Genomic DNA, 16,064 nt, shown 5'->3' with positions numbered 1-16,064 from the left:
GGTGATCCTCCCACTTCAGCCTCACAAGTAGCTGGGACTACAGGTGGGCACCATCATGCCTCACTATTTTTTGTATTTTTTTTGTGGAGATGGCACCATGTTGCCCAGGCTAGTCTTGCCTGAGCTCAAACGATGCTCCTGCCTTGGCCTTCCAAAGTGCTAGGATTAAAAGTGTTCCCCACTGTGCCCAGCCAGAAAAATTCTCTTTACAATATTTCTCTTTCTTCTTTAACCTCCTTTCCCACCATGCAGAAATTTTTACATTGTCTAGATTCTTATGGAAAAGTTAGCTTTGTTTGTTTGTTTTTGAGACAGGGTCTTGTTCTGTTGCCCAGGCTGGAGTGCAGTGACGCAATCTTGGCTCACTGCAGCGTTGACCTCCTGGGCCCAGTCACTCCTCGTGCCTCAGCCTCCTGAGTAACTGAGACTACAGTGTGTACCACCACACCCAGCTAATGTTTTGTATTTTTTTGTAGAGGTCGGTCCTGCTTTGTTGCCCAGACAAGTCTCAAACTCCTGGACTTGAGCAGTCTGCCCACCTTGGCCTCCCAAAGTGTTGGGATTATAGGCGTGAGCCTGTGTTCCTGGCCCATAAATTATTCTTAACTGTTACATTTTGTAACAATAACAAAAATCTTCCACCAAGTGAAATATAATTACCACAGAAATAATTACCAATTTGTGTCAGCATATTTTACCTGTGCAATGTAGTTGGTTGGGAGCTCAGGAGACCCACTAATTATATTATAAATACTCAATTTAAGAAATGAAATTTAGGTCCAAAAAGGTACTGTGTAAAAATTTAAGTTACTATAGTTGGTTATTTTCAAGTATCAATTGCTTACTTTTTTAATCTCTTATATCATCTCACTGCCAGAAACTCGGGGGTAAAATACCCAGTCCACTTAGCAGCAGTCTGAGGTTATGACCATTCCCTAGATTTTTGCAATTTGAATTCCCTTGTATAGATTGATGGTGATTTTTAATGACATTGATTCCCTTTTCAGTAGTAGCTTCTAATCTCCTCTGTGCTTATATAACTAGACTTCACTTTATTGCCCTTTCAAACATACTTAGATTATTGGGGTGGAAGTGTAAAATCTGTTCACCTGTCGTAGAACTCCCTGGTTTTATCTATCAAGGTAGACGTTTGCATAAGCTACCTAGGCTTTTTTGCTTAACTGTGCTTTTGTTTGCTTTTTCATCGTTTTGGCAAAACATATTGTGATTGCTAGCCTTTCTCTTTTCTAATCCAGTTTTACATCTTCCTGTTAAGTTTATACTATGCTTATATCCTAAATGCAATGAATGCTGTTCTGTTGAGTGTTTTTCTTACCTATATTGATCATTTTTAATGATTTGGGTTCTTAATGTTACAGCAGGCTGATTGCTCCTACCTTCACTTAATCAGGCTTTGAATTGTTGCTCTTTTAAATAGTAGAGAATATTCAAGGCAGAGAAAACAGACAGACGGACAACCAGGGAGAGAAGAGGAAACCATGAAAGTACATTCAGAGTGAAAGGAACAGGTGATAAAAAGAGGCTGAGGGAAAGTTAAGGCCTTCCTTTGCAGCAGACCCTTGGTTATAACCCCTTCGGTCACCTCTGTATTTCTAATGCTTCCTTTGTGGGAAAAGGCTGGAATGTCTATTTGATTTTTATTTATTATTTTTTTATTTATTTATTTTGAGACAGTCTCATTCTGTCGCCCAGGCTGGATGGAGTGCAGTGGCGCAATCTCAGCTCACTGCAATCTCCGCCTCCCGGGTTCAAGTGATTCTCCTGCCTCAGCCTCCTGAGTAGCTGGGATTACAGGCATGTGTCACCACGCCCAGCTAATTTTTTATATTTTTAGTAGAGACGGGTTTTCACCGTGTTAGCCAGGATGGTCTTGATCTCCTGACCTCGTGATCTGCCTGCCTTGGCCTCCTGAAGTGCTGGGATTACAGGCTTGAGCCACCGTGCCCAGATGAATTAAGACATTTAAACACACACACGCGCACATACACACACACACACACACACACACACACACACACGGGCAGTTTTTTGTGAATAACTTTCTTTTCTACTTTTAAATTTCCCTTAATATTTGCATTTTTGTATTCCCATAATTTATCACTTAACTTCATAACCTCTTTCTAAAATTGACTTGTGATTAATTTCTGTGCTCTTTTCCCAAAGCATGTTGAATTTAATTATACTGAGATAACTCTTGTGACCTGTCTAAAAAGAAGTGCCCTCTTTCATGTAATGACATTTCCATCTTGTGGGTTTTTAAAGCAATGTTGCTTTATAAATCATAAGATGGACTTTAATAGCAGTATAAGCACAGAGTATAAGCAGTATAAAGCACTGCTTTATAAATTGGGCCTCTAGAAACTTCTTTTGAATGAAAGTTCAATGACTGGGAAAAAATGATTTTAAGACATTACTCTAAATCATGTTTCCCAGCCCTTGGCTTAGTGAAAACTATTTTAAGGAGAACACATCCTTTCATACATTGGGCAGTGCCTGGCAACTCAATAATGTCTCCATTTAAGTAGTCTGTTACAGATATGATTCTGATTTGAACTGGAGATACAATTAGATTTCGTATGTTTTTAGTAAATATTAAACACACAATAACCAGTAAGTTCCTTGAAATTTATTGAATCCTTTTTAAAGGAATTTTTTTTTTTTTTTTTTTTTTTTTTGATGGGGGAGACGAAGTCTTACTCTGTCGCCCAGGCTGGAGTGCAGTGGTGTGATCTCGGCTCACCACAACTTCCGCCTCCCGGGTTCAAGCTGTTCTCCGCCTTAGCCTCCCGAGTAGCTGGGGTTACAAGCGTGTGCCACCTCGCCCAGCTAATTTTTTTTTTTTTTTGGTATTTTTTTAGTAGAGATGGAGTTTCACTGTGTTGGCCAGGCTGGCGTTGAACTTCTGACCTCAGGTGATCTGCCTGCCTTGGCCTCCCAAAATGTTGAGATTGATTACAGGCGTGAACCACCGTGAGCTGATGTTGCTCAGCCTTTTTAAAGCCTGGAATGTCTTTTTAAAGGAATTCTTGCACTAAAAGATGTAATTTGGTTGTCGACTCAGAGTTATTCTTTGGTCCAGGCAGCTTTCTATAGGAAGAGGCATGCCATCAGTTCCAGTGTACATAGGAAAAACTAGGACAAATATAACCAGTAATCTAACCAGTCCCAGCTAGGGTTACCATCTTCTGTCTGACAGGCATGGCTGGGTAAACTGTGTACTGTGTGTCAGTTGCACAGTCTCCTCTCACTTGCAGCTTGTTTTTGCTGCTTTAATAGGGTGGAAGAGAGCTCCTGCCACTTCTGCCTCTATAGTAGTAAATCAGATGAGCGAGTTTCTGGCAAAAATAGAAAAAGCAGTAAGTTGCTGTTACAGTTCTAGATTTTGGATGATGACGTCTGGACATGAACAGAAGAGACAGTTTTCACCTTCCTGGGTCAGATGCAGACAGATGTCAGCCATTGTTACACAGATTAGAACTTTTAGGCCTATGCTATGGTGCCTTCCTTTCTTTTTCTTTTTCTTTTTTTTTTAACGTTAACTGTGTGTTTAGGAGTTCATTCGTTTTACTTCTTTGCAGGCTGAACATAACTTCTTTTTTTCAAAGTTCCCTGTGTTGTGAACTGAGCTTGGGTGAAGTGAAATCTTTGAGGTAAGGCAACTCTAATGATAAAAATGGAAAGAAAGCCTGTGAAATTTGGGAGCCTTCAGAGATAACATTTTAGAGTCACTGCCTAAATATTGAAATGCCACCATTTGTTGTTTGGGGGGATGTGGAGCTAAATTGAGAACGGGAGCACACATCTGCCTTGACTGCTAAGTATATCCATCTCTACTGCTCACCCATAATAGAATTTTTATGTGTGCACTCACTAGTCTTGGTTTTAGCAACAGTTTAAAGGAGGAAAATGACAATGAAGAGACTTCATATCTTGGTTTTTCCCTTACATGTTTGAGTGTTGTCCCTGATAGGCCCTAGTTCTTTTTCATTATTATCACTATAGTGGCTTTTGTTCTTTGTTTCTTTAGAAAGGACAACAGAGAACTGAAAATACATTATTTCCTAGTATGCTAGTAAGAGGCAGAATATTACTATTCCATTTTTATTTTCTGGCAAATTAAGCTTCAGAGTTAGTAAAGAAAATTTCTGTGTGCCATCTAATGAGTGTTGCTGAACAAAGGATTTTTGAAGTCTTTCACCTAGATGAGGAGCACACCTTACTCTAACCATTAAATAGCACATCATCGAGAAAGCAAGGTCAGTTGAGAAATTGATGCTTTTTTGAAAATATCAAGAAAAAAAAAAGTAAGGTTGACCCACTGTAGGCAGTTGTATGTGAGTGGTAAGTTTCTGGTGGCCAGTTTATTCAACCAGCTTGTCTCTGGCCTGCTTCTGATGGTCTTATCATTCCTCTTTATGTGACTGTTCTGAGGTTAGTTTGGACCTAAGTACTGTGCTCATTGCTGTCTGTGGCACATGGAAACGTAAGTTTAAAAGCAAGGCTAACAACCCACTTCTTCGGTAAGCCTTTTCTCGCTTCAGTTAGTTTCAGGCTTTGGGGGACCTTAAAAACTGGTTTGCAGGGAGGAGTTTGGAGGATGTGAAACAAGTTTGTGTTTCTTCTGCTCTGTTAGCCACTGCTATCTTCATGGATCTGACATTCTATTTATCTGACAGTGCACTTAGTACTGCTTCGCCAGGGAAAATCGCACAAAACAAGCCTGGCGCATCAGCACTTTCATTGTGTGCTGGGCTGAGCCTCCCTTCACATGGTCACATCCCCATTTTAATCCAATACTCCCTTTCCCTACCCCTTCCCCAGTCCTGCCTCTTTCTGTGGCACTTATTGCTGGTTTCCCTGAGCTCCTGTTTCCACTTTGTGTTTTTTGTGGGGCCCAGGAAGCTAAAGCTGTGTGTATTTGTGGATCAGACAAGTGCAGCAAGTTAATATCATTGGCTTCTGAAGGGGAGAGTGAGGTGATGGCTGCGTTTAAGTTGGATTTCCTTCCAGAAATGATGGTGGATCATTGCTCTTTGAATTCCAGTCCCGTGTAAGTATTTTTGTTGTCTAATTTTTATCATAAGCAGAGGAACTGGGCTGTTTCTTTATTTGATGACATTGATTCCTTTTTTTAAGAAGGGGAAGAAAAAAATGGGAAAGGAAGCCAAAACAACCTGAATTTTCTCATGCTATTATTTTCAATTGTAGTCTGAGTCTGTCTCATTACTGCTTATTTCCTCAAGGCTTTAAGTTATTTATATAAAGGTGCACTTGATATATGACCAGCAGCATCAGCTCAAGTGTGCCAGTTCCAATTCCTTTAAACTGTAGTGTTTTCCTGTATGATAGATTCCAAGGTATTTTTTTTATATATATAGCATTGTTGCTTTGGGTTGGACATGCAATTTCAAATAATCTTTTGGGAAGGAAGTGTTTTATTATTTTAAATTATTAGATTCTTAGTCTCATATCACAGAGGAGACTGGTAGCTACAGTCAGTGTGTTTAGTATCATCTACAACATTCAGTATTAACATACAATGTGTAATCCTGGACCTTGATCCCCACCCCTCCCAAGTCTCATTGAAAATGCAGCTCAGCACATGATTTTAGGAACATCAAATTGTCCTTCACCCTCCAAAAAAAGCAAAACTGGATCAATCTTGATCGGCAATTTGCCCAAATAAATTGTGAGAACGAGAAACCTTGTTGGCTTGCAGTACTGTTCAAGAACTGCTGTTGTACACAGCCAAAATGCTAACCTAGCCCTGAGTTGTAGCTGCTGGAAACCTGAATTCTGGACTTTGTACAGAAGGACACATTTCCAACCCCTGATTTCAGTCACTGTAACCAGGCTTCAGAGTGTTTTGGAACCTCCAGCAAATGAGCTTTAGGTTATTCAAAGCCAAGAATATTAAGTGATAGAATATTCTCTAGATAACAGGTGTTAATGCAAGTCTTTGAGGTTAGGCCTCCATGTACAAATCAATCTACCCTGGGATTAGATGTAACAGGTGTGGATAATAGTAGATACCAAACAGTTCTTTGTGGAATAGTTGGGGGGCAGGGTTCAAAGTTAGCTGTTTCTCTCTTTGTTTTTGAAATAGGGTCTTGCTTTGTGGCACAGTCACAGTTCACTGTAGCCTCAATGTCCTAGGCTCAAGCAGTCCTCTCGCCTCAGCTTCCCAAGTGACTGGGACCACAGGCATGCACCACCACCTGGCTGATTTTTAAATTTTTTGTAGATATGAGGTCTGCCTGTGTTGCCCAGGCTGGTCTTAAACTCCTGGGCTCAAGCTATCCTGCTGCCTCAGAACCTGGCCTATCTTACTCTTTTGAAATGGATCTTATGTCTCCTCTGTAGTCTCCAAAATTACAGTAATTTAAATGTCTTTTTATGAGAATTCTTTACTACTAAAATTTTACTTTAGCAGTAACAGGTGAAATTACAGTGAATATCATCAGAAAGATTTAATACATAATAAGGATATTTCCATGTCCCAGGATTTATGATCCTTAGAAACAAGACTGTTGCTTAAATTATCTTTCACTGTAACACTTTCTGTGTTTTGCCACTGCCTGGTGTTCAACCCAGCATTGACACAGCATTCTTCTCAGCCTGCTTTCTAATCTTTTAAGATATTGGACTCATTCAGTATCCCGTTAAATCTGGATCATGGACCACTGCATGAAAGTCACCTGAAACTTAAAAATTCAGATGTTTTTGTGCTAGAATAGGTCCCCCTAGACTCTAGTCTAACAAGTGTCCAGCATGTTTTTCATGCACACTAAAGTTTGAGAGCTAGTGGACTTACCGCAGGTCATTCTCAGAGTCAATCGGGGAATGAATTATCAACATTTTTTCCAAGTGTGTTTGCATCTGTTTTAGTCATCCATCTTCACCAAAGCTTTGCAAGGGTGCCTGGTCGTAGGCTATTGCCCCCATTTTAAACATGAGAGACCCAGTTGAGAGAGATTGAGGACAAATAGTAATCAATGTTGGGCCTAAAGTACAAGTTTAAAGGTAAAGGTCTTGTTATATTTTGCCCACTAGACCAGGCTGCCTCTCGTGTCAGTGAACCGTTACCCAATGTTCTTGATTCTCCATTGATCACTCTTAAGCTTCCACTGGTGCTTCTTACTTTGCTTGCACCCTAAGATATGGGTATTTTCATGAGTTGTGTCCCAAACTTTTTACTTTTCACTCTCCCATTGCTTAAGGGGACACTGATGTGCTTCTCTGCTTCTCAGATCTCTGTTCCCCCGAATGTCTTCTGAGGTCTATGACTTTATTCTAAATACTGCTCATTGGTTACTTTCATCTAGAGACTTCCCCACAAAAAATAATTCCCATATTGTCTTCACTCGAACCCAAGAGTTGTTAGTTTCTTTCTCTTCCTCTCCTCCTTGGAGTTCAAGTGAACTCCAGGTCCTAGTGTATCCTGGCCCAAAATTTCTCAGTATTGTCTGAGACTGGGCGCTAATCTAGGTAGTAGTTTATGCAAGAGCCTTCCGATCTCCATGTTCCCTGCCTTATTTCATCCTCTAGATTATTTTTAGGTATCTTTTAAAAGGACAGATCTGATCATTCACTTAATCTAAAATCTTGGAATAAACTCCAAGCCTGTCTATATAACATGGAAAGCCCTTCACTGGGTCTCTCTGACCTACCTCTTTATTCTTGTCAACTTTCTAGTATGATCCCCTCTGTTTCTGTACTCTTTCCACAACTTTCTCAAGTCCTTTTTCTCCCTTCTAACGTTATCCCACTCTTCCAGTATCTCCTCAGTCCTTACCATTTCTTCGTCACCCTTAGGCCTCTTTCCTCCTTGCCATGTTGCACTTTTTCTACTTACCTACTCTATGCAGCTGAAATCTCTGCACACACACCTCCCCCTCCTCCAATAAAGTAAAATCATATTAGCCACTTCTTTCATAGAACTTTTAAACATTCCTTTATAGGATTTGTAGAGGATTATAGTTGTGCCCTTCTACTTTTCCAGTGACATTGCCTCAAGGTCACATATTGCTCAGTCTTATAGAGCCCTGTAGTGTGTAGTATCTGGCACCATAGCAAAAGCTTGGGTATTACAGTTGAGAATGATATTAAAGATGATTGCAGAGATAAGATCTCCAGATCTTATCTTCATACCTCAGGCAAGAAGGCTGAAAACCTTTAAAAGCATATTGTTAGCTATTCTATTGTTGGATGGTGAATTTAAATTATTATTGTCTTTATTGTGCTTAGAGATAGCTTTTCCTAGTACCTAACACCCCACATGATAGGAAGATTGCCCTTTATCCAAATGAAAATTACTTTCTCACAGCGTAAATGTATTATTCTGTCTTGTTCTCACTAGGGAGCAGCTGGTAAGTAACACAGGCCAGTGTTTCTGGGCCCTTTTTATTCTGATGCACTTCTGTTCCAGTTTTTCCACAGCACTGTATGTGAGCCAGAGGGACCTTGTATATAAGGGTGGGTGGTGGCTGAAGTTTGGAATGCAACAAGTATTTTTGCCTGCTGGGGAGGTGGAGGGATTGGTAAGTATCTGAATTTTTTCTATTTGTATAGTTTAAGGGAAGTCAACAGGTAATGGAAGGGGGGGAGTGAAAAAATTAGTAATGAAAGGTTTCAGGAATTATTTTTAAACAGGTCCCATTTGAAGGTCTTGTTTGGCTGCAAGGAACAGATGTCCACTCAAGCTAGCATATATGAAAGGGCTTTCTTATAAGGACTCAGGTGGACTGAACTGTCATCTAATCAGGAACTCTGCAGCTAGAAAACCTAGAAACTGTATCTTTCTGACCCCAGGATACACAACTGCTCACTCTACATGTGCCTCCTTTCTACTCTTAACTACCTTATAACTTTGGTTGCAACATGGCCTTTCTTCAGATCCCTTCTCCCTCCCCTCCACATTGAGACATAATTCACATACTATAAAGTTTACCCTTTAAAGTGAGCAATTCAGTGATTTTAGTATATACAAGAGTTGTGTAACCATTTCCACTATTTAATTGCAGAACATTTCATCACCCCAAAAGAAACCCTGTACCTAAAAGCAACCATTCCCCTCTTCCTCCCCACATCACCCTTCCCCCATCCCCATTCCTAAGCAACCACCAACCTCCTACTTTCTTTTTTTTTTTTTTTTTTTTTTCCCTTGAAGACGGAGTCTCAGTCACCCAGGCTGGAGTGCAGTGGCCGGATGTCAGCTCACTGCAAGCTCCGCCTCCCGGGTTCACGCCATTCTCCTGCCTCAGTCTCCCAAGTAGCTGGGACTACAGGCGCCCGCCGCCACGCCCGGCTAATTTTTTTGCATTTTTAGTAGAGACGGGGTTTCACCGTGTTAGCCAGGATGGTCTCCATCTCCTGACCTCGTGATCTGCCCGCCTCGGCCTCCCAAAGTGCTGGGATTACAGGCGTGAGCCACCGCGCCTCGCCACCAACCTACTTTCTGTCTGTAGATTGCCTGTTCTGGGCATTTCATATAAATGTTAACATACACTATGTGGCCTTTTGTGACTGAGTTCTTTTACTTAGCATAATGTTTTCAAGGTCTTTGTTGTAGCGTGACTCATTATCTTTTGACCACAGTACTTTGCACTTCTCCATTTAACCCATGCTATCTCTAGTTGCAACTAAATTAAATTTAAATAACTTAGTGGCTGTTGTATTGCTCAGTGCAGCTGTAAAGGAGCTTGATTGGCCAGCCGTGTTTTTGTTTTAAGCATAGGTCAAGGGTCTTAAGTTTCTGGCCAGCCAATGGATCAGCTTGCCATTGGGTTAAGACACACCCCCTGGTTTAGTCACTTGGGGCCAGAGGATGGGGGAAAAAGTGGAATAGAACATTTGTGCTGCCCCTGAGATAGGCCTGGGGTGGGGAAATTTTGAGAGGGGAAAGGAAAGGAGGAAGAGAAGAGAGTGTTCAAGAATTTTGAAGAAATACATACTTTGAAAATACAGATCTTTGTTGTTCCTTCGTGTGTCTCTTCCCAGTTGTGTCCCTATTGTATTTTCTCATAGTATGTGTCAGCAGAAATCAAGGTAGACGAGACAGCCTCTCGTCCTGAATTTTCATAGTTGCTCATTCTTAATAATGGCAGCAGAAGCAACAGTGAGAGCAACTACCTCCTCAGGTATTATTACTGCTTCTGCTGCCAGTAGTAGAAACATAAAAAGAGAGGGGATAGGTTTCATCCCTTTCCCCTAAAACACTTGCCACTTTCTCATCTTCCTCCTTTTCACATTCTTGCAGGCCGTGATTTGCCCTTCTTATATCCTGTTCCCAGGTCAGGGCTGGCAGTACTGCTCCAGGGAATAGGAATTTCCGTAGACTGGCCTCTTAGGAATGACAGGGACACTATAGATACCTCTCCAGGGAACTGCTGAATTCACTGGTTCTTGAGTGGAGATGATAAATATATATAACTCTCCATCGAATGGGGAAGTAAAGTACAAATTTGACAGTGTATTTAGTGATACATAGAGTAAGTGGCTGATGTGGTGGCTGATGTGTAGCCAGATGGCTTTTTTAATACAATGGTTACTTTTAATCTTAATGACAAGATGCATATTGGAAGTATATGTAGAAGAGGGAGAGTATTGTTTCTCTTCAGATACAATATCAGAGAAAGTTTGTGACTGCTTATTACATACACATGGGTATACATGCAGTTGTTGCTATACCTGGATAGTGCTTCTCAAGCTGTGGTAAAGGACCATATCTCTCCCCACCCCCATCCCCCACTCCCTTGAAAAATACAGTGAAAATGAAGTAGAGGAAAAAATAAGGTACAAGCTTGTATTTTATATTTATTATTATTAGATTGAACAAATACAAAATTGCTCAGTCTAATTTCTGTAAAAATTTCTGTAAGAGTTAAGTTTGAAGATTGCCGCTGGTCCTTAGGCCATACTTTTGGTTTTTTGTTTGTTTGTTTGTTCGTTTGTTTTTAAGATAGTCTCGCTCTGTTGTCCAAGCTGGAGTGCAGTGGCGAGATCTTGACTCACTGTAGCCTCCGCCTCCCAGGTTCAAGCGATTCTCCTGCCTCAGCCTCCCAAGTAGCTGGGAATACAGGTGTGTGCCACCACGCCCAGCTAATTTTTATTTTTTTAAAGTAGAGATGGGGTTTCACCATATTGTTCAGGCTGGTCTCAAACTCCTGGCCTCAAGTGAGCCATTGTGCCCAGCCTCTTGGGCCACACTTTGAACAGCACTACTCTACGGGAGTCTTCTGGCTATTGAATTGGTATATAAACAGGGAAGGGGAGGTTCATGGTGTAGGTAGACATGAAAAAATAGAGAAGGATTTGGAGAGCTAAAGAAGAATCTAGAATCTTGAGTCTCTGCTAAACTTTTGGGTAAACTGTAATCTACGTATATTGACTTGTGTTTATGCTTTAGCACTAAACAGGATGCAAAAGTTTAGAATTGGCACACAAACAACAGAGGGAAGGAGCATGCTGAGAGCAGTTGCCTCCACTGTAATACAGATTGATAAAACTGCTTTTCAGAAATAGCCGTCAGCTTCCTTATCAAAACGTTTTCTGGGCACCATTGGGGTTCTTTGTTAACTCTGTCTAGAATAGAAATATAGTGAAAGATTAGCAACATTTTAGTAAAATGCTATTACAACTGGTAATTAAAGTTGTCGGGACAGGTTGTAGGGAGTAACAGCCAGTGTTTCACTAGTCATAGGGCTGCCTTTTTTTTTTTTTGGAGACAAGGTCTCACTCTGCCACCCAGGCTAGAGCACAGTGGCCCCATCTCAGCTCACTGCAACCTCCGCCCCCCAGGTTCAAGCGATTCTCATGCCTTAGCCTCCCAGGTAGCTGGGATTACAGGTGCACGCCACCACACCCAGCTAATTGTTTTGTATTTTTTGGTAGAGATGGAGTTTCACCATGTTGGTCTCAAACTCCTGACCTCAAGTAATCCACCTACCTCGGCCTCCCGCAGTTCTAGGATTACAGGCGTGAGCCACCATGCCCGACCATAGGGCTTTTTTCATCATGGTAGCTGGTTTCTGTTGCAACATTAGGATTAAGCATTTAAAAGCAGTCACATTATGTTTTTGCCATGACCTGCCACACGTTTTAAATTAATAGATTACAGGAAAACCAGTAAGATGATGCCGTCTAAAACACTCAAAAGAAAATAGGCCAGGTGTGGTAGCTCATGCCTATAACCCCAGCACTTCGGGAAAATGAGGTGGGAGAGTTATTTGAGCGCGGGAGTTTCAGACCAGCCCTTGCAACATAGTGAAACCCTCTCTCTACAGAAAAAGTTAAAAACTAGCCAGGCGTGGTGGCGCACACCCGTAGTTCCGTCTACTGGGATTGCTGAGGTAGGAGTATCGCTTGAGCCTGGGAGGTCGAGGCTGCAGTTAGCTGTGGTCATGCCACTGTACTCCAACCTGGGTAACAGAGCGAGACCTTGTCTTTAAAAGAAAATGGCCTACTGATCCTGTGGCAATCAAATAATCATAGGAGATAATAGTTGCTCTTAAATTTGGGTGCTGTTTTTGTGCATAAGCACTCATTTTATCAGAGCTAATTGGTTAAATGGGAACTGTTGAAACTTAAGAAATTTCTCCCTTCGCACATTTGAGTGCTTACTTTGAACCAGAATACTATACCAGGTGTGGTTACAGGAATGAATAGGAAATAAAATAGTTTCTGCCTGCAAGGAGCTGTCAGTGTAATTGGGAAGAGGTGGATACAGCCTGATTATGTTCAAAGTTGTTAAGCATAGTTTTAATGCTAAAATTTCCACAACGAAGGTGGAAATTTAGTACTGTTGGAGTCCTAGGATTGTAGCTAATCAGTTAACCTGGAAGAATATGGGGAGCCTTCACAGATATAGGGTCAGGAATTGGTTTATATGCCATTTGTCTTACAGCTTTTGAATTTAGATAGTGCTAGAGTCATCAAAAGTGATGTGAGAATAACCCCTGTAAGTATTGAATTATAAAAGATTCAAGGCTGGGTGTGGTGGCTCAGGCCTGTAATGCCAGCACTTGGGAGGTCAGGGCAGGTGGATCACTTGAAATCAGAAGTTCAAGACCAGCCTGGCCAACATGGCAAAACCCCAGCTCTACTAAAAATACAAAAATTAACCAGGCATAGTGGCTTATGCCTGTAATCCCAGCTACTCAGGAGGCTGAGGCATGAGAATCACTTGAACCTGGGAGGTGGAGGTTGCAGTGAGCTGAGATTGTGCCACCGCACTCCAGCCTGGGTGACAGAGAGAATCTGTCTCAAATAAAAAATAAAGAAATAAGCCGGGCACAGTGGCTCCTGCCTATAATCCCAGCACTTTGGGAGGCCAAGGCAGGCAGATCACCTGAGGTCAGGAGTTTGTGACCAGCCTGGCCAACATGGCAAAACCCCATCTCTACTAAAAATACAAAAATTAGCTGGGTATGGTGGCACGCGCCTGTAATCCCAGCTACTTGGGAGCCAGGCAGGAGAATCACTTGAACCCAGGAGGCAGAGGTTGCAGTGAGCCGAGATGGCACCATTGCACTCCAGCCTGGGCGACAGAGCGAGACTCCATTTCAAAAAAAGAAAAGAAAAGAAATATGTAGTACTTAAAAGAAGTTGAGCTACTTTCACAGATTCAGCATTCTTAAGGATCTTCAGACACTATTCAGAAGATAGCAGTGGTGGAAAAATGATTTTTTGTTGTTGTTTAAAGACAGCTGGCACATTGGCTGGGTGCAGTGGTTCACGCCTGTAATCCAGCACTTTGGGAGACCGAGGTGGGCGGATCACCTGAGGTCAGGAGTTCGAGACCAGCCTGACCAACATGGTGAAACCCCATCTCTACTAAAAATACAAAATTAGCCAGGCATGGTGGCACATGCCTTTAATCCAAGCTACTTGGGAGGCTGAGGCAGGAGAATTGCTTGAACCTGGGAGGTGGAGGTTGCAGTGAGCTCAGATCTTGCCATTGCATTCCTGCCTGGCCAGTAAGAGCGAAACTCAGTCTCAAAAAAAAACAAAAAAACAAAAAACTAGCATGTTATTTGGGATTGGATATTAGAACCTGGCAATTTTTAATATGATTTTTGGATTAAGCAAATACTAATAGAAAAGCTAATAGTGCTAGTTATTTGGAATTTAAGTTATTAATGGTTTAGATAAATGTTCAGAGTTCAATTTAGAAACAAATAGGAAGAAGGACTTTGAAATAGATGGTATGAGGCCAGGTGCGGTGGCTCACACCTGTAATCCCAGGACTTTGGAAGGCCGAGGCGGGTTTATCACCTGAGGTCAGGAGTTCGAGACCAGCCTGGGCCAACATGGTGAAAGCCCACCTCTACTGAAAATACAAAAATTAGCTGGGCATGGTAGCGGACACCTGTAATCCCAGCCACTTGGGAGGCTGAGGCAGGAGAATTGCTTGAACCCAGGAGGTGGAGATTGCTATGAGCTGAGATCGGGCCATTGCACTCCAGCCTGGGCAACAAGAGTGAAACTCCGTTTCAGAAAAAAAGATAGTATGTTCTGAGTGGAAACATCTATAGTGTAAGAATTCACCTAGGTTGTTTACAGTGGCAAGGTAGGAATGAGGGTATTAAAATAGCTGATTATCCTTCAGGTTCTAAAGGTAATAAAACTGAAATAGGAGAATTACAAGTACAATGTGATAGTACTAGAGAAATTTGGGATCGTTAAAATGGTTTCACTCAGTAAGGGAATCTAACTGGTCTTAGAGTAATAGCAGTAAATTGGATAACTCAGAAACAAAATCTAGAATGATGGTAACATTGTTGATGTTCATTGCACAATCATCTGGAAATTTAAGAGGCAGAGCTCTGTTTTGGTCGGGAGACCTAACTCAAGAGCATTATGATTATACATGAGTCAGCTGCATTCAAAGGCCAGCATTCTAGTCCTTAGTTTAAGCCTTGGAAATCAAGTGTTTCTGTTCTAACTTCTACTGAAAGGAAACTTCACCTGTCATTGTATACATTGAAGTGTTCTGACTCTTACTTGTAATCAGTAGTCCTCTGTTATTTTATGGGCCTTTTTTTAGTGTTTGTTTTGTTACCCATGCTTAAAAGTTATTAAAACTTGATCTTGTTTTGGGAGTTTTACCCTTTAAGTTCCTCCTCTAACATGATAATTCTCATGCTAGATAAGAAATGTACATTGTCAGTTCCCTGGTAACAGCTGGGATGTCCCAATCAGAATGGTGACTTTAGTTTGGCATCTGATGGAATGGGTGGTCATGGTGAGGGAGAACCAAGGAACTCTGGTAAACTGAATAGAAGAAGTGAAGGAAGTGGATTTTTTTCCCCTGCATTCTCAGAAGTAGTTAAGATCATTAAAGAAAAGAAAATTTCCTCTGGAAGGCAGCATTATTACATAATAGAAGTTTCATTTTATCTCACACAGCTCAAAGAAAATGAACGGCACCCTGGACCACCCAGACCAACCAGATCTTGATGCTATCAAGATGTTTGTGGGCCAGGTTCCAAGGACCTGGTCTGAGAAGGACTTGCGGGAACTCTTCGAACAGTATGGTGCTGTATATGAAATCAACGTCCTAAGGGATAGGAGCCAAAACCCTCCTCAGAGCAAAGGTCAGGGCTTTGGGTTTTGGTTTATCTTATTTTTCCCACTGACTCTCAGAGCAGGTGAGGGCTTTGGGTTTTTGACAGGATACAAAAAATTGGTTTTTTATATGTAATTTCTTTCATATGCATTCTCTCTGTCATTGCCAGAATACTCCTGTCTGTCTGTCTATCTGTTGGAAAAAATCTGTCGTTTTATAGTAGTAATATCTTGTAATCCAAATATATTTAATGGCTTTAAAAAGTTAAGATGTTAGCATGAGGATAATTTGTAAATTGGATCTTGGGCAGTGCTTTGTGAGGGCTCTAAATTTAAGAGACAGACTCACGTGTCTCATTTGACCTCGGGAACAGAATGACGAAGATAAAATTGAAGTAAACCACATAAAGTTATCTTTAGTGTTTGGGCTAGCATAAGCTGAAAGAGAAAAACTGTCCACATACCCGTAGGTTTCT

The 16,064-nt window shown here is 41.4% G+C and overlaps 1 protein-coding gene across 4 annotated transcripts in view; it reads left to right on the top strand.

Moving 5' to 3' along the window:
• The window catches only part of CELF1 (CUGBP, Elav-like family member 1), a 62,543-nt gene that overhangs the window by 24,257 nt on the left and 22,222 nt on the right, over window positions 1–16,064 (top strand). For 2 of the 4 annotated variants that reach the window (XM_012001440.1, XM_012001439.1), the window contains exons 1-2: window positions 4,767–5,071; window positions 15,430–15,617. In XM_012001440.1, coding sequence (XP_011856830.1) covers window positions 5,001–5,071; window positions 15,430–15,617 — 259 coding nt within the window. In that variant the 5' untranslated portion in view covers window positions 4,767–5,000. Of the gene's footprint in view, window positions 1–3,599; window positions 3,672–4,766; window positions 5,072–9,970; window positions 10,161–15,429; window positions 15,618–16,064 lie in introns of those variants that run through there. The other 2 variants (XM_012001442.1, XM_012001443.1) reach the window with 2 other exon arrangements.

Source organism: Mandrillus leucophaeus, unplaced genomic scaffold (assembly GCF_000951045.1).
Source record: "Mandrillus leucophaeus isolate KB7577 unplaced genomic scaffold, Mleu.le_1.0 Scaffold66, whole genome shotgun sequence".
NCBI classification, from domain to species: Eukaryota; Metazoa; Chordata; class Mammalia; order Primates; family Cercopithecidae; genus Mandrillus; species Mandrillus leucophaeus.
Note: the sequence above shows the minus strand (reverse complement) of the source record. Positions and strands in the feature narration are given on the sequence as shown.